We start from the raw sequence: 27,054 nt of genomic DNA, 5'->3' as shown, positions 1-27,054 counted from the left end.
ATTTAAAATACTGTCAGCCATTTTGCTTTAATGTTGAACATTGCCAAGGAATAGCTATCTCTTTACAGAGAGGTTGGGGGGGGGGGGGGGGGTCACAATGCTTGTATGGGGTTGATTGTGATGGCTGCCAATCAAGTTGGCAAAAGCTGGGCTGATCTTGGAGCAAACTTGATGGTGTTGAGAGAGATTGCATAGTTGCGTGTCCTTGAAATCTTGTCGCAGACACTGTGGGCACCATGGACCCTGGATTGGGAACCCTTGCATAAAGCCATTTCCTGGTTTACAAGGCTGGGTTGGAGGTTCTGTCTCCTTCTGCCATGGGCATTCCTGAGTGGGCCTGCAGAAGATGTGCCAGAATAACTCTGGATGATTCTCTATGCTTTCAATATACTACAGATATAAGCTGCGGCTCAGTGGGTTAAGTTCCACTCCCACAGTCTGAGCCCATAGTCCAGGCTTTCACTCCCAGCACAGATGTCAAAGTTGCTACCCCTCAGGATAAAACATTAAACTGAGGCCTCGTCTGTAAATGATCCCATGGTACTTTTCAAAAAAGAGCAAGGTGGTTCTTCCCAATGTCCGAGTCATCATTTATCCCTCAAACAACATTTCTAAAACAGATTATCTGGTTATTTATCACATTGCTGATTGTGGGATTTTGCTGTGCACAAATTGGTTACTACATTTCAAAAATATTTCATTGGCTATAATGTGTTTTGGGACACTGTGAAGTTATAAAAGATACAATATAAATGCAAGTCCTTCTTTCAATAGAAATTATTGTGGTGAAACGTGCAAAACATTTTGTCCTTGGCTATCCCCTAAGACTCTTCATGTTGGAGCAGGTTCCTCTCCTCACCCTGCAGTATGTTGGAAGGGTAGAACTTGGACGATGATTGGGCAGTTCTTCCCTATTCTGTCAGTCAGAGCATTCTCTGCTTTATGACAAGGACAGGTGTTATCTATGCAAGGGAATACGTTACAGGAAGCAAGAGTGACACTTACAGCAAGTGCAGTTTTTATTCATTCATGAGTTGTGAGCATTGCAGGAAAAGGTCTTTTCACAGCCCGGCAGTCCAGGATTTCAACACCCAGGCCAGCATTTATTGCCCATTCTTGAGAAGGTGATGTTGAACCACCTTCTTGAACTGTTGCAATGAAGGGTCTGATTAGCAAGAAGATTGTGTATCTGAGTCCGACATTTCAAATGGCTCCATTGAACTTAGCTAGTCTCAACCTGAGTAAATCTCCAAGTCTTGGAATCCTTAAAACACAGAGTATTTCATCATCTTCCCTGTTTAACTTATTATCAACAACAAATCTGTTTTTATTTAATTCCTTGCTCAAATTAATTGATTGGAGTTGGGGGAGAAGAATTTTCTCCTTTGTAATAATACACTTATTTATATTCAGTCATAAAGTATATGTTTACATCAATGGTTTGCATCCTATGATTTTAATGAATGAATGGGTGTGACTAATATTCAGTATTAGTCACACCCATTCAGTAATATTCTGCCATATTCAGATTGAAAGGACTATGTTGTTGTTGAAGATATGGGATTCTGGTTTTGGTATATTTGGATTCTGTTTTAAAATTCTCATCCTTGTATTCAAATCCATTCGTGCCTCATCCTCCCAATTTGTGCAACCTGCTCCAGGCCTCTTGCACATTCCAGATTTTAACTGTTCCACTATTGGTGGCCATGCCTTCAGCTGCCAAGGTGTAAAACACTGGAATTCCCTCCTTACACTTCTCTGACTCTGTACCTATTTCTCCTCCTTTTAAGACACTTCTTCAAACCTGCCTCTTTGACCACGTTTTTGGTCGCTTACCCTTTTATCGCAATGGTTCAGTATAAAATGTTGTATGGTAACTCTCCTAGGAAAAGACTCCTCATGTTATTACTCTATTATGAGTGACACGGTGGCACAGTGGTTAGCACTGACGCCTCACAGTGCCAGCGACCTGCGTTCAATTCCCAGCTTGGGTCACTCACTATCTGTGTGGAGTCTGCACGTTCTCACCGTGTCTGCGTGGGTTTCCTCTGGGTGCTCCGCTTTCCTCCCACAGTCCGAAAGACGTGCTGGTTAGGTGCATTGGCCATGCTAAATTTTCCCTCACTGTACCCGAACAGGGAGTGTGGTGACGAGGGGATTTTCACAGAAACTTCATTGCAGTGTTAATGTAAGCCTATTTATGACTAATAAATAAAAACTTTAACTTTTAAAAAACTTTTGAAACTTTATTAAAGGCACAACATAAATTAAGGTGGATATGGTGGAGTGATGAAAGAATTGATGGAGTACAGAGTTTTTGTTGGGTTACTGTAGGGCTGCAGGAGGGATGAGGCCAGAGGAGAATTTGAAAACAAGAATGAGAACTTTGAAAGCTAGGCATTGTCTGCCTCAAGAATCTTGTGAGTGAAGTTTGAGTTCAGACCTGCCCCAGCAACAGAGGACGATAGATAGATTGGGTGACTTGACTCTCATGAAGTAGATTTAAAACTTACACCTCCTGTCACATGATGAGTGATGATTTTCTGGAGGTGATGAGCGCACAAAAAGGCTCCCATCATGGACTAGCAAATGACAGCAGCAAATCAGCACTGTTCGATCCTGCGCTATAACCAGATTCTGTGCTTATATGGTTATACTTTTTGGCTTGTAGTGAATGAGCAGTTGCATATAAATTCCCTGCATCGACAAAAATAACAACTAATTTAGATACGTCAGTCAGTCAGTGCAACACAGAAGTAAGGTACAGGGGCAGGGGAGGAATCTTACAGTGTAAAGCAATCCTGTACATTTATTTCCAGTGATATCAAAAGTGTTTTTTTAGTGCCCACAGAAATTCTCAGGTTGGGTGGCCTCTGGCTCGTTTCTGCTGAACTCGCTAATGTAGGTTCAACGTTATAATTTGACATATGCCTGACATCTCCAAGAATGAGAGGCTAAGACAGTTTTGCGAAGGACAAAAAGAGATCGGAGTGCCTGGTCTCCTCTGCCAGCGATTCAAACACTCAACCCCTTCTGCTGGCAGAGGAAAGCTGCTGCCACTTTTCAGTCTGCTCCGTGCGTCCGTGGGTTTTCCCATCCAACTCCAACACATTTCAAACACCACATCCTGGGATTCAGAGCCTTGGAAATTCCCTGCCAGCCCGGCACTTTCAGGGAAATTGAGGTTCAGAAATCTTGCAAGCCCAAGGCATTGTCTTCGATGTTCTCCACTGCGAAAAAGGAAAGTGTGCCAAAGAAACAGAAGGTGGTCATGATGAGGAGTTGCCACGGCAGCACCAGATAGTTGCTGTATCCAAAAGCCACTGCGGCAGAAATGGACTGCAAGCCAAAGGGAAAGACAACAGTCACGCAGATGAGGATTTGTTTTCCCTCTGCATCATGGACAGCTGTTCTGTACATAATCATACATCTTTTAAAAATGCCTGCCAAACCCATCCTGTCCAGATACAACACAGCCATTTCAAACAATCAGGCTACATCAGGGACAGAGAAAAACCAGAGCACAAAAAAGGGAGAAGAAATTTAGACTGACTGTGTGAAGTTCCTTCCCTGATTCTCTAACCTGGGAATGTTCCACAAACACCTCTAATCCCAGATAAACTTTCCATGTTACCTGAGAACATGCTCTCTCAGAAAGATGTGCAACTGCAGGGAATCACCACACATTTCTGTCTATTCCAGAGGTTAATAACTCTCTGTAAATAAATGCTTCCTAACTTTTTGATCAAAATGTTTCCCACTTGTCCCTAGTCTTGCCCATCCGTCAGCATCATCCCATTTCCTTTTAAAAAACCTCAATTATATTTTCTTTTAACCTGCATTTCAGGCTAGACTTCTTAAGCTGCCTCCTGATAACCGGGTCCCGGACAGGGAGTTACCCTTCCCAATGTCTTCAATATCACCCAACAAGCACAGGGCCAAATATGCCATATTCTGATTGTACTGGATAATATGGGTGTATTTTGGTCTTGAGGCATATTGGATACTGTGGGCGTATTATAGTCATGATGTGGAGATCAGGGCTTGGAGCTCCGAAAGCTTGTGTGGCTTTTGCTACCAAATAAACCTGTTGGACTTTAACCTGGTGTTGTTAAACTTCTTACGGCGTATTATAGCTCAGTGATGCATTGTGGCAACAGTATTCACTATGCAGCACACTGGCTGTCTGCGACTCTCAAATGTCTTTCCATTGGTCCATTTGCAGATTCTCCCTGAGTCCCCGACCCTACCATTTGCTGTCTCTCTTCTGCTCTCCGACTTCTTCCCTGATCCTCCCACTTGACCCCCCATTGCTTGCATATCTCCCTCTCGTTGCCCCTCTCCCGAGCCCTGTCTCACAGCAATGTTTCAGGAGAGGCAGGCAGCGAGTGGTTGAGGAGGAAGCAAGTGGATACTGTGGGTATAACTTAGCTCAGTCAGAATAGAGTAGATATAGAATCATAGATTGAGTGTTTCTGGAAATGGTACCTGTATGAATTTGAAGATAGCGAAAGCAGGGCCGCTTTGCTGTGGGTACAATATGCCAAGGATGCTGTAGAGCTGAGTGTTGAAGCAACTATCACCGAGGCCAAGGAGGAAACTGCTCACTAATGCTGCAGCGGGACTGTAAATACATCAACTGTTACTGTCCTGCCTGTGATAGCGGGAATCACCATTTGCCCAATACCTCCTGATCCAACATACAGCCCAATACCCCAATATTGTCCAGCTCACAAAACTGCCCACACCCCAATACAGCCCAACACCCCAATACCGCCCAACGCCCCAATACTGCCCAACGTCCCAATACCGCCCAACGCCCCAATACTGCCCAACGTCCCAATACCGCCCAACATCCCAATACTGCCCAACGTCCCAATACCGCCCAACGCCCCAATACTGCCCAACGTCCCAATACCGCCCAACGCCCCAATACCGCCCAACGTCCCAATACCGCCCAACGTCCCAAACTGCCCAACGTCCCAATACCGCCCAATGTCCCAAACTGCCCAATACCCCAATACTGCCCAACGCCCCAATACCGCCCAACACCCCAATACCGCCCAACGTCCCAATACTGCCCAACGCCCCAATACTGCCCAACGCCCCAATACCGCCCAACGCCCCAATACCGCCCAACGTCCCAATACCGCCCAACGCCCCCAATACCGCCCAACGTCCCAATACCGCCCAACGTCCCAATACCGCCCAACGTCCCAATACCGCCCAACATCCCAATACCGCCCAACGCCCCCAATACCGCCCAACGTCCCAATACCGCCCAACGTCCCAATACCGCCCAACGCCCCAATACCGCCCAACATCCCAATACCGCCCAACGCCCCAATACCGCCCAACGCCCCAATACCGCCCAACATCCCAATACTGCCCAACGCCCCAATACTGCCCAACGCCCCAATACCGCCCAACGTCCCAATACCGCCCAACACCCCAATACCGCCCAACACCCCAATACCACCCAACGTCCCAATACCGCCCAACGCCCCAATACCGCCCAACACCCCAATACCGCCCATCGTCCCAATACCGCCCAACGTCCCAATACCGCCCAACGTCCCAATACCGCCCAACGCCCCAATACTGCCCAACGTCCCAATACCGCCCAACGTCCCAATACCGCCCAACATCCCAATACCGCCCAACGCCCCAATACCGCCCAACGCCCCAATACCGCCCAACGTCCCAATACCGCCCAACGTCCCAATACCGCCCAACGTCCCAATACCGCCCAACGTCCCAATACCGCCCAACGTCCCAATACCGCCCAACGCCCCAATACCGCCCAACATCCCAATACTGCCCAACGCCCCAATACCGCCCAACGCCCCAATACCGTCCAACACCCCAATACCACCCAACGTCCCAATACCGCCCAACGCCCCAATACCGCCCAACATCCCAATACCGCCCAACGCCCCAATACCGCCCAACATCCCAATACCGCCCAACGCCCCAATACTGCGCAATGCCCCAATACCACCCAATGCCCCCAATACCGCCCAATGACCCAATACCGCCCAACACCCCAATACCACCCAACACCCCAATGCTGCCCAACACCCCAATATTGTCCAGCTCGCAATGCTGTCTACATCCCAATACTTCCCAACCACCAATAACACCAGATGCCCTAAAACTGCCTGACACCTCTATACCACTTGCCTCCCCAATACCAGTTGTCATCCAAATACTGCCCAACACCCACACGTTCCCATATGTTCAGTTGCCCAGGTGTTGATGCTGACTTTCACCTTGAACCACTGGTTGATGATTTGACACAACTGAGAGTCTTGCTTGGCCACTTCAGAGTGTAGTGAAGATTCAATCTGATTGCTGTGGGTCTAGAGTCACATGTAAGTCCAGACCAAGTGAAGACAGCAGATTTCCTTCCCTGAAGTGAATCAGCTGTATTTTTGTTACAAATCAGCAGCTTCACAGTCACTTTTAAAGATCTTACCTGGGAAATAGATAGGGCTCATAGTGTTTTCTGGTTACACCCTCTATTGGAGCATCATCTGGGATTATAAGGAAGATCAGGTAGAATGCTAAGAGATGCACAATGACTCCGAGAAGGATTGCTGAGGTACGTCGGAACTGGTTATTGACGCACAGCAGCCCGAAGATCCCGCCTCCTGTAACAGAGAGACAAACACTTCATCCACACAACTGAATCCTCACTGACCCTGCCACTGATTTCCAGCAGCCCACAATGATTTCATTTATAAACAGGCCAATTGAGCGGACTTTCTGATGTTTCTTCTTTTTTTACTCGTTCATGGGATGTGGGCATCACTGGTTGGGCCAGGGCCCATCCCTGACGACATTTAAGAGTCAACCTGGAGCCACATGGATCTGGAGTCACATGTAGGCCAGACCAGGTAAGGATGACAGATTTCCTTCCTTAAAGGACATTCGTGAACCAGATGGGTTTTATGACAATCGACAATCAACTTTTAATTCCATTTTTGTTGTGGAATTCAAATTTCACCATCTGCCTGGGTCTTCAGAGCATTACGCGGGGGTCACTGGATTACCAGTCCAGTGATAATACCACTATGCCACTGCCTGTGTCTGAGCCAAAAGAAGTTACTACCTCTCTTGCGCTAAGCTACCCCTAACAACCACTCAAAAGAGACCCAAGGAGGCTGTCCCTGATTTCCAACACCACAGACCACAACTGCCCACCTCAACAGCACAAACCTAGCTTTGGTCTGATGTGACTTGGCTCCTCCCAACCTACTAGATGAAAAGAACAAGTTACTGTATGAAACTGAGATCTTGCAGCACTGAGTGAGAAACCGTATAGACTATAATCTATAATCCCCATGCTTTCCAACCTTCGCCAACTCATTCAAGCATGGAAGCAATTCAGCCTCTCAAGTCCATTACACAGGAACAAGGAAAACAATTTGTGCTCTTGAACTTGTTCCACAGGAACAGCAAGAGGCCATTCAGCCCATCAGCTCCCTATTCTTTTGTTTTATCCTTTCATGGATGTGGGAATCGCTAAGCGAACATTTATCATCCATCACTAATTGTCCTTCTTCCAGTGGTAGTGCATTGCCTTCTTGAACCGCTGCAGTCCATATGGTGTAGGTACACCCACGGTGTTGTTAGGGAGGGAGTTCCAAGATTTTCACCCTGTGACAGTGAAGAAATGGTGATATATTTCCAAGTTAGAAAGCTGTGTGGCTTGGCGGGAACCTGTTGTTCCCAGGCATGTGCTGCTCTTGTCCTTTGAGGTGGTAGAGGCAATGTGTTTGGAAGGTGCTGCCTAAGGAGCTTTGCTGCTGTGCATCTTGTAGATGGTACACACTGCTACTACAGTGCATCAGTGATGAAGGGAATGAATGTTTGTGGATCGGGTACCAATCAAGCGGGCTGCTTTGTCCTGGATGGTGTCGAGCTTCATGAGTATTGTTGGAGCTGCACTCATCCAGGCAAGTGGGGAGTATTCCATCACACTCTTGACTTGTGGTTTCTAGATGTTGGACAGGCTTTGGAGAGTCAGGAGGTGAATTACTCATGACAGTATCCTCAGCCTCTAACCTGCTCCTATAGCTACAGTATGTATATGGCTGGTCCAGTTCAGCTCTGATCATTGGTAACCCCAGGATGTTGATGATGGGGAATTCAGCAATGGTGTTGCTATTGAATGTCATGGGGAGATCATTGGATTGTCTCTTGTTGGAGATGGCCATTGATTGGCACTTGTGCAGCAATTTGTCAGCCCAAACTTGGATATTGTCCAGGCCTTGCTGCTTTTGGGCATGGATTGCTTCAGTATCTGAGGAATTGCGAATGGTGCTGAACATTGTGCAATCATCAGCGAACATCCCCACTTCTGACTTTATGATGGAAGGAAGGCCATTGATAAAGCAGCACGGTGGCACAGTGCTTCACAGCACCAGGGACCTGGGTTTGATTCCCGGCTTGAGTCACTGTCTGTGCAGAGTCTGCATGTTCTCCCCGTGTCTGCATGGGTTTCCTCCGGGTGCTCCAAAACCGGTCCAAATGACGTGCTGGTTAGGTGCATTGGCCATGCTAAATTCTCCCTCAGTGTACGCGAACAGGCACCGAAGTGTGGCGACTAGGGGATTTTCACAGTAACTTCATTGCAATGTTGATGTAAGCCTACTTGTGACACTAATAAATAAACTTTAAACTCCCGTCCTCTGACCTCCCTCCCCTACCCTCTGACCCCCTCCCCTACCTTCTCATCCTCTGACCTCCGTCCCAATGCTCTGCTGAGCACAATCATTTCTCAGACTTACCGAGTATCTCTCCGATGCCAATGAATATTCCCGAGAGACCAATCAGACCCTTGGCCACTGGTCCGAACTCTCTGGTAGCTCCAATACATGTTCCGTACACCCCACTGTAAAAGGTCAGCACCAGCCCTGGAATATCAACATCCCCCAAAAAAAGTTAAACAGGGATTGATCCACTAACATTATGATAGCACGTACAGCACAGGTTATATACAGAGTAAAGCTCCCTCTGCACTGTCCCCATCAAACACTCCCAGGACAGGTACAGCACGGGGTTATATACAGAGTAAAGCTCCCTCTGCACTGTCCCCATCAAACACTCCCAGGACAGGTACAGCATAGGGTTAGATACAGAGTAGAGCTCCCTTTGCACTGTCCCCATCAAACACTCCCAGGACAGGTACAGCACAGGTTATATACAGAGTAAAGCTCCCTCTGCACTGTCCCCATCAAACACTCCCAGGACAGGTACAGCATAGGGTTAGATACAGAGTAAAGCTCCCTCTGCACTGTCCCCATCAAACACTCCCAGGACAGGTACAGCATGGGGTTAGATACTGAGTAAAACTCCCTCTGCACTGTCCCCATCAAACTCTCCCAGGACAGGTACAGCACGGGGTTAGATACAGAGTAAAGCTCCCTTTGCACTGCCCCCTTCAAACACTCCCAGGGCAGGTACAGCACGTGGTTATATAAAGAATAAAGCTCCCTCTGCACTGTCTCCTTCAAACACTCCCAGGGCAGGTACACATGGGGTTAGATACAGAGTGAAGCTCCCTCTGCACTGTCCCAGTCAAACACTCCTGGGACAGGTGCAGCACAGGATTAGATACAGAGTAAAGCTCCCTCTACACTGTCCCCAAACACTCCCAGGACAGGTACAGCACGGGGTTAGATACAGAGTAAAGCTCCCTTTGCACTGTCCCCTTCAAACACTCCCAGGACAGGTACAGCACGGGGTTAGATACAGAGCAAATCTTCCTCTGCACTGTCCCCATCAAACATGATGACAATCTAATTTTCCACATCAGCTGGCCTTCATGGTTCTAATTGCTGATGTGGTTGAAAATATTGGATTCATGCCCATTAGGGAGCAGATCAAACCAATATCAAACTCAGGTTCTTACACTGACCAAGGCCGGAGAGAGGATCTGGAGAGGTGTGGGCAGTGTGGGCTACTCAGGGGAACGTGAGGAGTGGAGCAGGTGAGGCAGAATGAGTGTGGATAGGGGTAGGGAGCAGTGTGGGGCTAATGCGGGGAGTGGGGAAGCTCTGGTCACCCCTGGTCCAGTGATAATGTTTTATTGTTAGATGTCAAGTCTACTAAAATGTAGAGTCAGTAAACTCAGTCACTGCCATACACACTCACCGCTGTACACCCCCTCACCGCCGTACACCCCCTCACCGCCGTACACCCCCTCACCGCCGTACACCCCCTCACCGCCGTACACCCCCTCACCGCCGTACACCCCCTCACCGCCGTACACCCCCTCACCGCCGTACACTCCCTCACCGCCGTACACCCCCTCACCGCCGTACACCCCCTCACCGCCGTACACCCCCTCACCGCCGTACACCCCCTCACTGCTGTACAAATTCACCCCCTCATCACCTAATTCACTGCTGTACACTCACTCACCCACTACTGTGTACTCACCTCCTCACTGCTCTCTTCTGTTCATTGTACACCCATTCACCACTGTACACATTCACCCCCTCACCGCTGTACACTTTCTCACCGCTGTACACGAGCTTACTCACGACTGTACACTATTGTCACACTCAGTAGCAGCATGTTTTTTGTGCAAAACAACCTCAGCATTGACCCTGAAAAATAGATTGATCTGAGTGAGGAGAAAGACATTTTCACAACTGATTCTATATTACTCTTCAACGGTGAAGTGGAATACGGTTTTCGGTTTTCAACCTCTGTGCATTGACTTATCACTTAAACCAGCACCATCCACTTGTAGAATCATATCCTGTACCATATTGGAATAACAGACTCCGTTATCCCCAGAGTGCAGTCACACACCACTGGGGTCACGTCACAATGTGGCTTCATCTCACAATAACCGCAGCACATCCTAAACACTAACCCACTGTATCACCATTTTCCACCTTATCCCCCGATCACTGTCCACCGTGTTCCCCGATCACTGTCCACCGTATCCCCCGATCACTGTCCACCGTACCCCCGATCACTGTCCACCGTATCCCCCGATCACTGTCCACCGTGTTCCCCAATCACTGTCCACCGTGTTCCCCGATCACTGTCCACCGTATCCCCCGATCACTGTCCACCGTGTTCCCCGATCACTGTCCACCGTGTTCCCCGATCACTGTCCACCGTGTTCCCCGATCACTGTCCACCGTATCCCCCGATCACTGTCCACCGTATCCCCCGATCACTGTCCACCGTATCCCCCGATCACTGTCCACCGTGTTCCCCGATCACTGTCCACTGTGTTCCCCGATCACTGTCCACCGTATCCCCCGATCACTGTCCACCGTGTTCCCCAATCACTGTCCACCGTGTTCCCCGATCACTGTCCACCGTATCCCCCGATCACTGTCCACCGTGTTCCCCGATCACTGTCCACCGTATCCCCACAATCACTGTCCACCGTATCCCCCGATCACTGTCCACCGTGTTCCCCGATCACTGTCCACCGTATCCCCCGATCACTGTCCACCGTATCCCCCGATCACTGTCCACCGTATCCCCCGATCACTGTCCACCGTATCCCCCGATCACTGTCCACCGTATCCCCCGATCACTGTCCACCGTATCCCCCGATCACTGTCCACCGTATCCCCACAATCACTGTCCACCGTATCCCCCGATCACTGTCCACCGTATCCCCAGATCACTGTCCACCGTGTTCCCCTGATCACTGTCCACCGTATCCCCAGATCACTGTCCACCGTATCCCCAGATCACTGTCCACCGTATCCCCCGATCACTGTCCACCGTATCCCCCGATCACTGTCCACCGTATCCCCCGATCACTGTCCACCGTATCCCCACAATCACTGTCCACCGTATCCCCCGATCACTGTCCACCGTATCCCCCGATCACTGTCCACCGTATCCCCCGATCACTGTCCACCGTATCCCCGATCACTGTCCACCGTATCCCCCGATCACTGTCCACCGTATCCCCCGATCACTGTCCACCGTGTTCCCCGATCACTGTCCACCGTATCCCCCGATCACTGTCCACCGTGTTCCCCGATCACTGTCCACCGTGTTCCCCGATCACTGTCCACCGTATCCCCCGATCACTGTCCACCGTATCCCCCGATCACTGTCCACCGTATCCCCCGATCACTGTCCACCGTATCCCCCGATCACTGTCCACCGTGTTCCCCGATCACTGTCCACCGTATCCCCCGATCACTGTCCACCGTGTTCCCCGATCACTGTCCACCGTATCCCCAGATCACTGTCCACCGTATCCCCCGATCACTGTCCACCGTGTTCCCCGATCACTGTCCACCGTGTTCCCCGATCACTGTCCACCGTGTTCCCCGATCACTGTCCACCGTGTTCCCCGATCACTGTCCACCGTATCCCCCGATCACTGTCCACCGTATCCCCCGATCACTGTCCACCGTGTTCCCCGATCACTGTCCACCGTATCCCCCGATCACTGTCCACCGTGTTCCCCGATCACTGTCCACCGTATCCCCCGATCACTGTCCACCGTATCTCCCGATCACTGTCCACCGTATCCCCCGATCACTGTCCACCGTATCCCCAGATCACTGTCCACCGTGTTCCCCGATCACTGTCCACCGTGTTCCCCGATCACTGTCCACCGTATCCCCCGATCACTGTCCACCGTGTTCCCCGATCACTGTCCACCGTATCCCCCGATCACTGTCCACCGTGTTCCCCGATCACTGTCCACCGTGTTCCCCGATCACTGTCCACCGTATCCCCCGATCACTGTCCACCGTATCCCCCAATCACTGTCCACCGTATCCCCCGATCACTGTCCACCGTATCCCCCGATCACTGTCCACCGTATCCCCCGATCACTGTCCACCGTATCCCCCGATCACTGTCCACCGTATCCCCCGATCACTGTCCACCGTATCCCCAGATCACTGTCCACCGTATCCCCCGATCACTGTCCACCGTATCCCCCGATCACTGTCCACCGTATCCCCCGATCACTGTCCACCGTATCCCCCGATCACTGTCCACCGTATCCCCCGATCACTGTCCACCGTACCCCCGATCACCGTCCACCGTATTCCCAATCACCGTCCACCCTATTCCCAATCACTGCCCACTGTATTCCCAATCACTGTCCACCTTATTCCCAATCACTGTCCACCTTATTCCCAATCACTGTCCACCGTATTCCCAATCACTGTCCACCGTATTCCCAATCACTGTCCACCGTATTCCCAATCACTGTCCACCTTATTCCCAATCACTGCCCACTGTATTCCCAATCACTGTCCACTGTATTCCCAATCACTGTCCACCTTATTCCCAATCACTGCCCACTGTATTCCCAATCACTGCCCACCGTATTCCCAATCACTGTCCACCTTATTCCCAATCACTGTCCACTGTATTCCCAATCACTGTCCACTGTATTCCCGATCACTGTCCACCGTATCCCCCGATCCCTGTCCACCGTATCCCCCGATCACTGTCCACCGTATCCCCCGATCACTGTCCACCGTATCCCCCGATCACTGTCCACCGTATCCCCCAATCACTGTCCACCGTATCCCCCGATCACTGTCCACCGTATCCCCCGATCACTGTCCACCGTATCCCCCGATCACTGTCCACCATATTCCCCCAATCACTGTCTACTGTTTTCCCAATCACTGTCCACTGTTTTCCCAATCACTATCCACCTTATTCCCAATCACTGTCCACTGTATTCCCAATCACTGTCCACCGTATTCCCAATCCCTGTCCACCGTATCCCCCCAATCACTGTCCACCTTATTCCCAATCCCTGTCCACCGTATCCCCCGATCACTGTCCACTGTATTCCCAATCACTGTCCACTGTATTCCCAATCACTGTCCACTGTATTCCCAATCACTGTCCACCGTCTTCCCAATCCCTGTCCACCGTATCCCCCCAATCACTGTCCACTGTATTCCCAATCCCTGTCCACCGTATCCCCCCAATCACTGTCCACTGTATTCCCAATCCCTGTCCACCGTATCCCCCCAATCACTGTCCACTGTATTCCCAATCCCTGTCCACCGTATCCCCCCAATCACTGTCCACCTTATTCCCAATCCCTGTCCACCATATGCCCCAGTCACTAACTGACCTTCCCCCCCTTGCCGAGTGCTGTCAGTTCACTACCACGTCTCCATTAGGAACATTAACAGCTGAGGAGACTGACTGTAGGAACACAGAAACAACTTACTGAACTCTGACATGATCTGATCCATGGTTGACATCACTTTCTCTTTAAGCCTAGAACAACATTGAAACAAAGAAAGAGGCTGTAAAGACTAATATACATTTGAAAAGAACTTGCATTTATATAGTGCCTTTTACAACCGCGGGATCTGCCAAAGCTACTTTAAACCAAGTGCAGTCAATGTTGTAATGTAGAAAATGTGGCAGCCAGTTTTTAGAATTGTTTTATTGGCTGGACAGTCGGCATCGACCAAGACAACAGGAGAATGTCCTCATCCTTCTTTGAACTAGTGCCATGTGATCTTTTACATCCACCTGAGAGACTGGATGGTCTTATCCCTCCTTGCACAGGGAGGGTCAGCCTGGATTTTGTGCTCAAGTCTCCAGAGTGAGGCCTGAACCCATGACCTTCTGACCTTCAGAGGCAGGAGCACCAGCCACTGAGCCACGGCTGACACACGTTTGTTTCAAACACTTCATTTTGGATCGTCACACAATCGTGGCGCCAACACTGTGAGATCCCTATCTCAGCCAGACTTACCTGAAACAGCTGCTTTCTGGCATCCCCAGTGGCCAGTTTTAGAACTGATTGTGTCCTCAGGAGCAGTGAACCTCCATCCGTGGCACAAGGAAGGCCACACAAGCTTTCGGAGCTCCAAGTCCCTTCTTCAGGTGAATGGGAAACCACCTGAAGAAGGGGCTTGGAGCTCTGAAAGCTTGTGTGGCTTTTGCTACCAAATAAACCTGTTGGACTTTAACCTGGTGTTGTTAAACTTCTTACTGTGTTTACCCCAGTCCAACGCCGGCATCTCCACATCACAAGGAAGACAGCCAGAGATTTGATTTCCACTTAAAGTTTCAAGTTTATTTATTGGTGTCACAAGTAGGCTTACATTAACACTGCAATGAAGTTACTGTGAAAATCCCCTAGTCGCCACTCTCTGGCACCTGTTTGGGTACACTGAGGGACAATTTAGCTTGGCCAATGCACCTAACCAGCACTTCTTTCGAAGCACTCGGAGGAAACGCATGCAGACACAGGGAGAACGTGCAGACTCCGCACAGACAGTGTCTCAGGTTGGGAACCAAACCCGGGTCCCTGGGGCTGTGAGGCAGCAGTGCTAATCACTGTGCTATTTGTGTACTTACAACCAGGAATCCTGAAGCAGAGGGTCGTTGATCTCAGAGCTGTTCTCCACATGTTTGATGTTTCTCAGCAGAAGTAAGAGGATTGTCCCAGCAAGAGAGATCACGGACAATACAATAAACAAGGTACTTCTGTCATGATCTGAGAAGTCAAAAATAAAGAACTCACATTTCTACATTGTCCTTCATAACCTCAGGACATCACAGAATGCTTTACGCTACAGTCTTTGCTGATGTAATGTAGCTAATTTGCACACAGCAAGATTTCACAAATAATGAGATAATGGCCAGATAATCTGTTTTGCTGATGCTGGTTGAAGGATAACTATTGATCTGGACACCGGGGAGAACTCCTTTGCCCTTCTTCGAAGAGTAGCATGGATCTTTCGCGTGCACCAGAGAAGGCAGACAGGTCCTCTGTATAACAGCTCATTTAATTGCCTGCACCTTCAACAGTGCAGCACTCCTTCAATACTGCTGTGGAGAGTCACCCTGATTATGGGCTTAAGGTCAAGGGGAGCGCTGGCACTGTCGGAGGGGCCGGGGCGGTCGGAGGAGCAGGGATGGTCGGAGGGGCTGGGGCGGTCGGAGGGGCTGTGTGGATCCATATTGGGTTGGGTGAATTTACTAACATCGTCTCATGGAATGTTGGGACCCCAAGTTGATCCCTTGCTTGAGGCTCCCATAAGAGTCCCTTGCCCCATCACCCCCATCATCTCTTCCAGCCACTCTGTCAATCCCCATCATCATATAATTCCATTACTTTGCCAACCTCATCCACCACCCCGCTCTCCGTGACCCCTCCCATCATCCCCTTACCCTAACCCAGCCCAACATTCCCAAGCAACATCAATGTCCCTTTCAGACCCTACACTTCCTCGCTGCCCCAAAAAACATACAACATGAAGCAAAATCAGTCTCTTACCTAAGATCACTATCGTATCTCTCCATTGCAGATAAACGTAGAGATTCCCAAACAACATGCTGCAAAAATATATCAAACCAGTCAGATAAGAAGTATTAAATGTATCAGCCACACAGAGTGAAACGGCAGCACCCAGGCTCCCCTCACAGAGGCACATTCTGGTGCTGAATAGTCGGACAATACTGGAATATCAATACCATATTCCTTTCACATTCAAAACCGGGACTCAGAGAATTACAAACAACTTACAACATAAAGACACACCATTCGGCCCAATTCATCCATGCTGGCCTTCATACTCCACACTGAAAAAAAGTGTGGACACAATGGGTCATATGGCCTCCTTCTGTGCTGTAGGTCTCTCAGAGAGGGAGGGTTTATTCCATCAGATTATAACCCAAATGGGAAAGGTCAAGATTTGCCCCTCAAGATCCCACCGTCACGCTCACACCCCATGACCCCCATCATCTTCACACCCTGTGACCCCCACTGCCCTCACACTCTGTGACCCCATCTCCCTCACACCCTATGAATCTTCCTTTGCCCTCAAACCCTATGACCCCCCCATTACCCTCACACACCGTGATCCCCCATTACCTTCACACCCCATGACAATTACCCTCAAACCCCATGACCCCCAACTCCCTCACACCCCATGACCCCCCATTACCTTCACATCGTGACCCCCATTACCCTCACACCCTGTGACCACCATCTCCCTCACACCCCATGATTCCCCCATTACCCTCGCATCCTGTGACCCCCATTTACCCTCAAACCCCATGACCCCTATCTCCCTCACACCCCATGGCCCCCCATTACCCTCACACCCCATGAGGACATTACCCTCACACCCCCGTGATCCCTATCTCCATCACACCCCATGATGACAATTACCCTCACACGCTGTGACCCTCATTACCCTCACACCCCATAAGCCCCCATTACCCTGACACCCCATGAGCCCCCATTACCCATACACCCCATGACCCCCCATTACCCTCAAATTCTATGACCCCCATCTCCCTCACACCCCATGACCCCCCATTATGTTCACACCCTGTGACCCAACATCATCCTCACTGTCACACCCTTTAATCTCACCCTGTCCTTTACCATGACCCTCACACCCCATGATTCTACTCTTATGGTCATGTCCTGCGATTCTGATCCACAATCTCAAACCTCTCCAGAACACAGCCAAAGTTCCAGCTGATTTTACAAGCATCAGCTCAGCTGCAAACTAGGTTTATTGACTTCAATCCTGCCAAATTGCCACAGCAGACCTCGAGTTACCAGAAACAGTAGGCTACCGTGTCTGGTCACCAGACACCATAATGGACAGAGGGAAAGTATTAAGGGGTAAGGCTATGGTTATGTCTCCCAGTTCTTGTTGGAGTCTGCAGTTCCCTTACCTGCACTGTAACAGAGCCCAGAAGGTGCCGGTGTTTCTGTTGATAGTGGTACAGTCAGAGTTCAAGATAAGGAAGCTCCCCTGAGCCGTCCATAACACTGAAAGAGAAGGAAGAACTTTGGCAGGGCTGGATCATCCTGACTTCCTCCCCACCACCTTCCTCCTGTTCAGTGGTGAGGCAGAAGTCGGGTCAACAACTGGGTTTGGAGTCTCTGGTGTGAGGCAGGGGAGGGGCATTGAAAGCCTGCCAGCATTGCCAATCCTGTTGCTGCCCTGGTTAATAGGGACATCCAGTGAAGCCATGATCGGAGGTGGCTGCAGCCCTGAACCCGCCACCCCCGACTCCTCGTGATTCCATAGCCTGTGCAGCCTCAAGCACAAAGGTCAACCACTCGCATGAAGCACATGATGAGAGGCGGGTATAACTGTACCCTAGGATGTGGGGTGGGGACAGGGTCTGTCAGGAAAGGGGAGGAGATACGTTGGTGCGGAGATTTGGAAGTAATAGTTCAGGAAGCACTGAGCACTCCACTCACCAGCTGCAGCAAATCCAATGAGGATGGAGGTGATGTAGAACGACCACGCCATCGGCTTACAGAAAGAAACCACGTAACCGCTGGAAAAACCAAACAAAACACAACAACAGTAAAGGGCCAGTCAGCAGAGCTTCACTGCAGGTCCATACAGGACAGAGCAGCCCGCTCGATTGGCACTCATCCACCACCACCTTAAACATTCACTCCCTCCACCACCGACACACAGTAACAGTGTATACCATCTACAGCAGCTCACCAGGGTTCCTTTAGCAGCATCTTCCAAACCCATGACCTCTCCTACCTAAAAGAAGAAGGGCAGCAGGTAAGTGGAAATACCACCACCTGCAATTTTCCCTCCAAGCCATGCACCATCCTGACTGAGAACAACATCGCTGTTCCTACTGGGTCAAAATCCTGGAACTCCCCCCATAAAGATATTGTGGGTTTACCTACTCCACTTGGAAGGCAGCGGTTCAGGAAGGCAGATCACGACCACCACCTTCCAAGGGCAACTAGGAAAGAACAAAATATTCTGATCTAGCCAACGATGTTCACAACCCATGAAAGAATACATTTTAAAAAAGGTGCTTCTGGTACAGAGTCAGTGATAGGAACAGGAAGAAACCATTCAACACCCCCCCCCGTCCCCTCAACACTCCCTTTCCCCCAGTTGGTGCAACATCACAGCCTGTTTTTAAAGGTTGTTTATTACCAGCCTGTGCCAGCTCCAACTCAGCACTCTATAAAGATGTAACTGCAAACTGCCCCGGGCAACATTTCAGTTTCTTCAATGGGTAACGGGGAATAATTGAAGCATTTTACCCTTTAATGAAATCTAATTTGCTGGGTACACATGATCAGCACTATTTTTAGATTTGATTGAATTAAGGACAGCTGGATGCAATTTTTCTGCAAACCCCACCCTCAACATTGGTTCATACTCTGTGTCACTCAATAACTCTCCACTGATTCTGGTCCCAAGAATCCCCAGTTATGCTGTGGGTGGCTGAGAGAGTCTGGTATCCAATCACCACATGCCACGTCCATGAAGTGGGTGGGTAGGACTCTCCTGTAATGGCACAGCTGAGGGAACAAACTGACAAAAGGAGACCAGAAACTGGCACACCTGGGTCATCATTGAATATTACAGCAAAGAGGAAGGTCCTTCAGGCTATCATGTTTGTACCAGCTCTTTGAAAGCTCTATCCAATGAATTTCACTTCCCTCATTCTTTTCCCATTGCACACTGCATTTAAAACTCAGAAGGAGAAAGTGTGAAAAGTTCTCAGGGTCTAAACCAGGGGACTATCATTAGAATAGAAGGGGGAATAGAAGTTTTATCCTGGATGGCATGCGGGAGTGTGGGAGGCTAAAACCCAATGGGAATCAGGCCTACCTGTAAATAACTCCACTGAAGACCATCGACATCTTTGGTCCAACAACTGCGACAACAGATGGCGCAACAAGGTTAGAAGCTGCAAACACTCCATAGATAATGGCAAGGCTGGCAAAAAAACACAAGGATGTATGATGCTTGGGCAGGGGCTATTTGGTCTTTCATTCCTGCTCTTCCTGCAACAAATACTGGCAACAATATTACAGATTCCCCCTACCCATAGAACCCCTTTCCATACCCAATGTAAAATCTACCCCTTATGGACTCTACCCGCACATCCAATCTTCATTTGCTCCCTGTGTAGAATTTACCCTAACAAGGTCTTCTGCAGAAAAAAGTTTCTTACTGAAACAGAAGAGCAATGTTCTGCACACCTTTGGGTTATACATTGAGCAACTAGCAGATGGTGCCCCTACTCATGAAGATGATTAGTGAGATACCAAACATGCACATTGCCCAATTTATACTAAGGAGCACTTGAAAACTCATTACATCCTGATTCCTAACTCACACCAACCCCTGTGCTCACCTACATTGGCTGCAAGTCCTACAATGCCTCAACTTTATTCTTGCCTCTCACTCTTGTTTTCAACCTCCCTCCATATCTGTAATCTTCTTCCCTATATCACTGCAAACCTCCAATTCTGGCATCTTACTCAATTTGAACTACTTCACCATTCGTGTGGCAATGCCTTCAGCTGCTTGGGCCTTAAGCTTTGGAATTCACTCTCTAAACCTCGTTCATCTCTTTACCTCCTTTCAGACGTTCCTTAAAACTCACCTCTGACCAAGCTTTTGGCTACTTGACCTAATATCTCCTTCTTGTTTTGCGAGTGCCTTGGGACATTTTGCGACATTAGTGGTAACATAAATACAAATACAACTTGCAGTTGCAATGCGGGAATTAAGCTGACTGCCAGGGTTTAATAAGATCACTCGATCAGAAAATGATTTGCTTCAGAGCAGGAAGGAGTTCTGGATGTTTACCCTGGCCTCACTATATGACACAGTATATGACATGTGGACAAGGCTGAAATCTGGATCCAGAGGTTTACAATGCCTGGGACATCAGCAGATTTCCTGCAAGCCAGGGATGGAAAACAGTCTGGCACACTGGCATTAAAGATAAAGCTCGGCACAACATCATGGGCCGAAGGGCCTGTTCTGTGCTGTACTGTTCTATGTATAATGTCAACCAGAACTTGTGAATGTGTAAAGGTGGAATTTAATACCCTCTCCTGTGGCAGGTTTGGTGGCAAGGACAAAGGCATTTAATTGGGCAGGTGTCATATTGGGACCCCATTTCCTTCCTACCTCTGCCCTGATTAAGTCCAGGGCAGGAACGCTCATGGGCGATAAATATTGCCAACTTAGGAACCTCATCCATTTGGTGCTGGTATTAACCCAGTGACGGGCAGGGGACTCACCACGTGAGAAGACCAAAAAGCAAACCCCGTCAGAGTTGCCTGCAAGCTTCCAGAGGTGTCCATCATTAAAGGGAACTCAGTGTCTAAATGAGGGACCCTGCATCAGGAAAAGAGTGGGGATCCACTGAAGGCAACACCCCGCTCCCCTGCTATGCTGCCGACTCCTTCCATTGTGACCCTCATCACTCATCTATTGCCTGCGCCTCTCAGTGATCCTGGGCCTCTCAGTGATCCCTGGGCCTCTCAGCGATCCTGGGCCTCTCAGCGATCCTGGGCCTCTCATTGATCCTGGGCCTCTCAGTGATCCTGGGCCTCTCAGTGATCCTGGGCCTCTCAGTGACCCTGGGCCTCTCAGTGACCCTGGGCCTCTCAGTGACCCTGGGCCTCTCAGTGATCCTAGACCTCTCAGTGATCCTAGGCCTCTCAGCGATCCTAGGCCTCTCAGCGATCCTGGACCTCTAAGTGATCCCTGGGCCTCTCATTGATCCTTGGCCTCTCAGCGATCCTGGGCCTCTAAGTGATCCCTGGGCCTCTCATTGATCCTTGGCCTCTCAGTGATCCTGGGCCTCTCAGTGACCCTGGGCCTCTCAGTGACCCTGGGCCTCTCAGTGACCCTGGGCCTCTCAGTGACCCTGGGCCTCTCAGTGACCCTGGGCCTCTCAGTGACCCTGGGCCTCTCAGTGACCCTGGGCCTCTCAGTGATCCTGAGGCTCTCAGTGATCCTGGGCCTCTCAGTGATCCTGAGGCTCTCAGTGATCCTGGGCCTCTCAGTGATCCTGAGGCTCTCAGTGATCCTGGGCCTCTCAGTGATCCTGAGGCTCTCAGTGACCCTGGGCCTCTCAGTGATCCTGAGGCTCTCAGTGACCCTGGGCCTCTCAGTGATCCTGAGGCTCTCAGCGATCCTGGACCTCTCAGCGATCCTGGACCTCTCAGCGATCCTGGGCCTCTCAGCGATCCTGGACCTCTCAGCGATCCTGGGCCTCTCAGTGATCCTGGGCCTCGAGTAAGTGCAGCAGCTGCCAGCTACCAAGCAACATACAATTCCCAGCCTCTGATTGGCCAGCAGCTCTCTGGGGTGTTTGATCCCAGGGAAGGCCTGACATTGCTCAGTTAAATGCCTGATTGACTTAATTCAGCAGGCCTTCCTGAAAGCAACTGGCTGACAAGACACCCATCACCTCCACTAAATACTGCCCCTTATGTGGAGCAAAAATCCTTGCTCAGGTGTGGTGACAGGCCACACCCACCAGAATGTCACGAGGTAAGGCTCAAACTCAGGTCAGCAAACTAACAAAGGTTTATTAACAGAATAACTATACACATTACAGAGCAAGGATAAAGATCTTAACTACACTGACCCAAAACGCCAACTGCTGGAACAAGCCCAAGCAAGTCTGAGTGAGTCCCCAACTTGGTCACATGACCCTAAAAGGGAAAACACCCCTTAAAGGGTCACTACACCACAAGGCACACGGAGGGTGAGGAGGCAGTGGGTGCCTCAGTCCATCAAAAATATTGTAGACTGTTTCATCAGCCCATAGTAAATAGCCAGAGTCTCTGATACCTGTTGTAACCACTGCCGGAGAAACTGGTGTTGGTCAAACTTCTTATTACCGTTTGCTGCAAAAGAAGAACATTGAAAGCATTTACTTTTATGGGTACCTCAGGTACATCCCCAATTAATTACATCGAAGCATAGTCACGTTGGTGCTGCCCAGGCACCGGGCAATCTTTCCCCACACAGCAAGATCCCACAAGCAGGAATGAGGCAAGTTCATCTGTTTTTGATGGTGTTGGTTGAGGAAGGAATGTTGAATCAGGGTACCAGGACAGTCTCCCCATCGGGACACAGGACCTTTAACATCTATCCCAAAACTATATGACGGCACCTTGGTTCAATGTTTCATCTGAAAGACAGAGCTTCTGACAGAGTTTTAACAATGATGATAGATCAAAACAAGGGAATTTATGACAAGTAGTCTGACATCTGTTGTGGGGAAATTGCTAGAGTCTACAGTTAAGGGTGGAGTGAGTGAACATCTTAAAAATATACAGCTGATCAGAGAGAAGCAGATGGATTTGTAAAGGGTAGGTCCTGCCTGATGAATCTGATTGAATGTTTTGAATGGGTGACTAAAATAGTAGGCAGGGGAATGACTATGAAAGTTATTTACCTGGACTCCCAAACAACATTTGATAAAGTCCTTCATTAGAGACTGTTAGCTAAAGTTGAAGGAAAATTATTGACCCTGTTGGAAAACTGACTTGAGCAATGGGACACAGAGAGTAGGGATAAGGGGCAGGTACTCTAATTGGCAGATTTTGACCAGTGCTGTCCTGCAAGAATCTGTGTTCAACTATTCACTATATTCATTAACAACTTAAATGATGGGATAGAAACTTTGGCTGTACAAAGCGCTGATTGGGCCACATCTGGAGTACTGTGAGCAGTTCTGGGCGCCACACCCTGGAAGGGACATATTGGCTTTGGAGTGAAGGAATTGTAAATTTATTAGAATGATACTTGAACTCCAAGGATTAAGTTATGAACAATGAGTAAACAAACTAGCATTGTTTTTCCTGGCATTTAGAAGGTTAAGAGATGATTAATCAAATTTTTCAAGATATAAAGGGAAACAGATAAGGAAGATTGGGAGAAATGATATCTGCTCGTAAGAGTCTAGGGCTAGGGGACATAGTCTAAACATGAAAGCCAGACCTTTCAGTAGTGAAATTATGACCATGTCTTCCCTCAGAGTGGCAGAAGGCAGCATGGTGGCACAGTGGTTAGCATCGCTGTCTCTCAGCGCCAGGGACCCAGGTTCAATGCCGGCCTTGGGTGACTGTGTGGAGTTTGCGCATTAGAATCATAGAATAACTACAGTGCAGAAGGAGGCCATTCGGCTCATCGAGTCTGCACCAACGACAATCCCACCCAGGTCCTATTCCTGTAACCCCACATATTTACCCTGCTAATCCCCTGATACTAGGGTCAATTTAGCATGGCCAATCAACCTAACCTGCACATCTTTGGACTGTAGGAGGAAACCGGAGGAAACCCACGCAGACACGGGGAGAATGTGGAAACTCCACACAGACAGTCACCCGAGGCTGGAATTGAATGCGGGTCCTTGGCGCTGTGAGGCAGCAGTGCGAACCACTGTGCCGCCACACTCCCTCTGTGTCTGCATGGGTTTCCTCTGGGTGCTCCGGTTTCCTCCCACAATCCAAAGATTTGCAGGTTAGGTGGATTAACGGGGTCACGGGGATAGGGCCTGGTTGGGATGCTCTGCCGGAGAGTTGGCATAGACTCGAATGGCCTCCTTCTACATTGTGGGGATTCTATGATTCTGTGAAGTTTGGAGCACTCTTCCGCAATTGATGTTAGATTAATCGTTAAACTTAAAACCCAGTTTGATAGATTTTTGTTAGCTAAAAGTATAATGGGACATGGGGCAAAGGAGTTCAGAAACTGGTCGGCAATGAGCTCTGTGAATGATGGAACAGGCTCAAAGAATTAAATGGCCTACTCCTGTTTCTATGTTCCGGTGATTCAGACCTATGACCTGACTCAGAGGCAAGAATAGTATCCACAATGTCAGAGTGACCTTTTTACTTTCAATCGTCCTGACACTCAGTATGGTTCTTCTTCTGAGTGACTGTTTCAAATTAAGCCATAATTTGGCTGAATGGGTGGAATAAACTCGTGGGGCTAAAAGGCCTACTTCTGTTCTAGCACTAATTTTACTTTATGCCCGCTTGTCGTCGCCCAGTGGAATTAATGTTTCAGGATATACTCTCACGCTGTCCCAGAATACAGAATGCTTTTTAGATCTTCACTTAATCTCCACTCCTTTGAAAACAGACTTAGATTTTCAGCTGTAGTTGAAACTCAACTTCTCACTCCTGGTCTCATCCTGGAATGCTGCAGTTTTCACACAGAACAAGAAAAAAAAAGAGAGCACGAGAGAGACTAAGCAAATTCACGGGTAAAGAAAGAATTAATGTGTCCAAACACTCTTCAGACTCAAGTTGGAGCAACTCTTTGATAAACTTATGAGGAAGGCTTGAGTTCCTGGAATAATCAGTGTGGGGGGGTATTTATTGGGGTTTTTAAAGTTGTGAAAAGGTCTGTAGGGAGCGAGCCAGGCAATGGGACTGTTTTGCATTGCTTGAGTAAAGAGCCAGCACAGATATGGCTGGCCTGCTCTGTGCTGTAAACACATTATGGCTCTGAACAGAGTTTAATTGAGCTGGGCCCTGTGACTCCTGTTCAAATGATGTCACGATCATGGGTTGCTGATCGGAGATACTGTTATTTGAAGAATAGAGTTCCAGTTTGCGTCCCAGTCGAGGGGGTCATATGTTGCGAATTGATGAGTAAATAGCAACTGCAGCTAATTATTTCAGCTTCTCCTGCAAGGTCTGCAGTTTTCCCCCGTCTTCTCCAGCTGGCCCCTCGCCATTACTCCCCCCAGTAATTCACCCACTCCTTACAAGGGAGCCAGATAGTGAATGTCGGAAGACTCTTTAACTGTAGTGGGAATCAAATCCAAATCCGATTTACCCATTCCTCACCCAGAATCAGGACAGGGAGGCCCTTGTCCTCACCTTCCACGCCACTGATCTCCATGTTTAATGGATCATCCTTTGGGATTACTGTCGGTTCAGCATGATGCCCTCACATGTTCCCCTCCCCTTTGTACCTTCCGAAGGGCTCATTCTCACCACAATACCCTGGTTCACTCCTCAATCATCCCCAACACCCCTTTCTATGCAACTTCCCATGCAAGCGTAGGACATGCAACACCTGTCCTTTTACCTCATATGTTCTAACTCTTCTAGGCACTCCCAGGTTACACAGGAATTTATTTACACCTCTTCCAATATATTCACGAGCTGGAATTTTACTGCCACGTGAATTGGAGCAGGCTAGGGGCGGACAACGGAAAGGTCCGTTGACCTAGGGTGGGATTTTACGGTTTCGGAACGAGCAAGGCTGTAAAATCCCGGCCACTGCATTCAACTTTTGGAATTAGGAAAAGGTCAAGATGGAGGAGAAAGGTCACAGTGTAAAGTTGGTGAACTCAGTGTTGAGTCCAGAAGGCTGTAAAGTGCCGAATCGGAAGAGGAGGTGCTGCTCCACCAGTTTGCGTTGGGCTTCACTGGGACACTGCAGCAGGTCAAGGATGGACATGTGGGCATGACATCAAGATGGTGAGCAACAGGGAGGTTGGGGTCATTCTTGCAGACTGAGTGAAGAAGTTCCACAAAGTGGTCGCTTAGTCTGCAGTTAGTCTCCCAAATATAGAGGAAAATGCATTGGGAGCAGCGAATGCAATAGACCAAACTGAAAGAAACAACTGAGTTCAATATTTTCAGATTATAAACCCTGCCCCTTGTTTTTGGGTGGCAGCTGTTGATGGTAATTCTGCTTTCCTCATTTATACATAATTCAGTCACATCTTTTGTTTCATTATTAGTCCAATTAACATTTCTCTTCAATAAAACCAAAAGAGAAAACGCTGGAAAATCTCAGCAGGTCTGGCAGCATCTGTAAGGAGAGAAAACAGCCGACGTTTCGAATCCAGATGACCCTTTGTCAAACATTTCTCTTTAATCTCCGTTTACCTTATCACAGATCTTCCAGTTTCTACTTTCCTCCCCTCTCCCTAATTGTTTATTAAACTATGACCAACTCTGAGGAAGGTTCACTGATCTGAAACGTGGTTAACTCTATTTCTCCACAGATGCTGCCAGACCTGCGGGATATTTCTGGGATCACCAGCACCGAAGTACTTTGTTCTCGTCATAGACTTTAACCCTGATCGTGAGTACTGGCGACAGTTATACTTCAGAGCAAGGGAGTGCACACTTACCTCAATGTTCCCGCAGGTGGTGAAGGCGGTGAAGATGAGCATGAAGCCCACACCCAGGAGGTAAACGTTGACCACCCTGCGATCGCCCATTGACACCCCTGACCGCCCGCACCAGCAGCTGGACCG

The 27,054-nt window shown here is 49.0% G+C and overlaps 1 protein-coding gene across 4 annotated transcripts; it reads right to left on the bottom strand.

The window, feature by feature from the left end:
- LOC144510656 (UNC93-like protein MFSD11) lies at window positions 1–27,054 on the bottom strand. 4 transcript variants are annotated; one of them, XM_078240336.1, is made up of 13 exons: window positions 26,929–27,054; window positions 22,614–22,669; window positions 19,623–19,730; window positions 18,227–18,306; window positions 17,692–17,788; window positions 16,277–16,335; window positions 15,355–15,493; window positions 14,210–14,259; window positions 10,554–10,619; window positions 8,796–8,921; window positions 6,479–6,653; window positions 4,489–4,624; window positions 1–337 (listed from the first exon to the last, which is right to left on the bottom strand). In XM_078240336.1, the coding sequence occupies exons 1-13, from the start codon at window positions 27,016–27,018 to the stop codon at window positions 281–283; spliced, it is 1,239 nt and encodes a 412-aa protein (XP_078096462.1). In that variant the 5' UTR covers window positions 27,019–27,054; the 3' UTR covers window positions 1–280. The 4 variants fall into 4 exon arrangements, with proteins under 4 accessions (XP_078096462.1, XP_078096461.1, XP_078096463.1 ...); XM_078240335.1 differs by lacking the exon at window positions 1–337 and adding an exon at window positions 2,031–3,339; XM_078240337.1 differs by lacking the exon at window positions 1–337 and adding an exon at window positions 2,031–3,339 and having other exon boundaries at window positions 19,623–19,668; window positions 26,929–26,981.

This window comes from Mustelus asterias, chromosome 23 (genome assembly GCF_964213995.1).
Source record: "Mustelus asterias chromosome 23, sMusAst1.hap1.1, whole genome shotgun sequence".
Lineage (NCBI taxonomy): Eukaryota > Metazoa > Chordata > Chondrichthyes > Carcharhiniformes > Triakidae > Mustelus > Mustelus asterias.
This window is presented reverse-complemented; position numbering and strand designations above follow the sequence as displayed.

Excerpts from the sequence above, each read along its gene's own strand:
- LOC144510656 (XM_078240335.1), bottom strand. The coding sequence starts at position 27,018 with ATGGGCGATCGCAGGGTGGTCAACGTTTACCTCCTGGGTGTGGGCTTC. Across the intron at positions 19,731-22,613 it reads TCCGGCAGTGGTTACAACAG|CCTTGCCATTATCTATGGAG; the intron begins GTATCAGAGACT and ends TTTTTTTGCCAG. Across the intron at positions 14,260-15,354 it reads CTGCTTCAGGATTCCTGGTT|GCTTAAAGAGAAAGTGATGT; the intron begins GTAAGTACACAA and ends ATGTTGTTCTAG.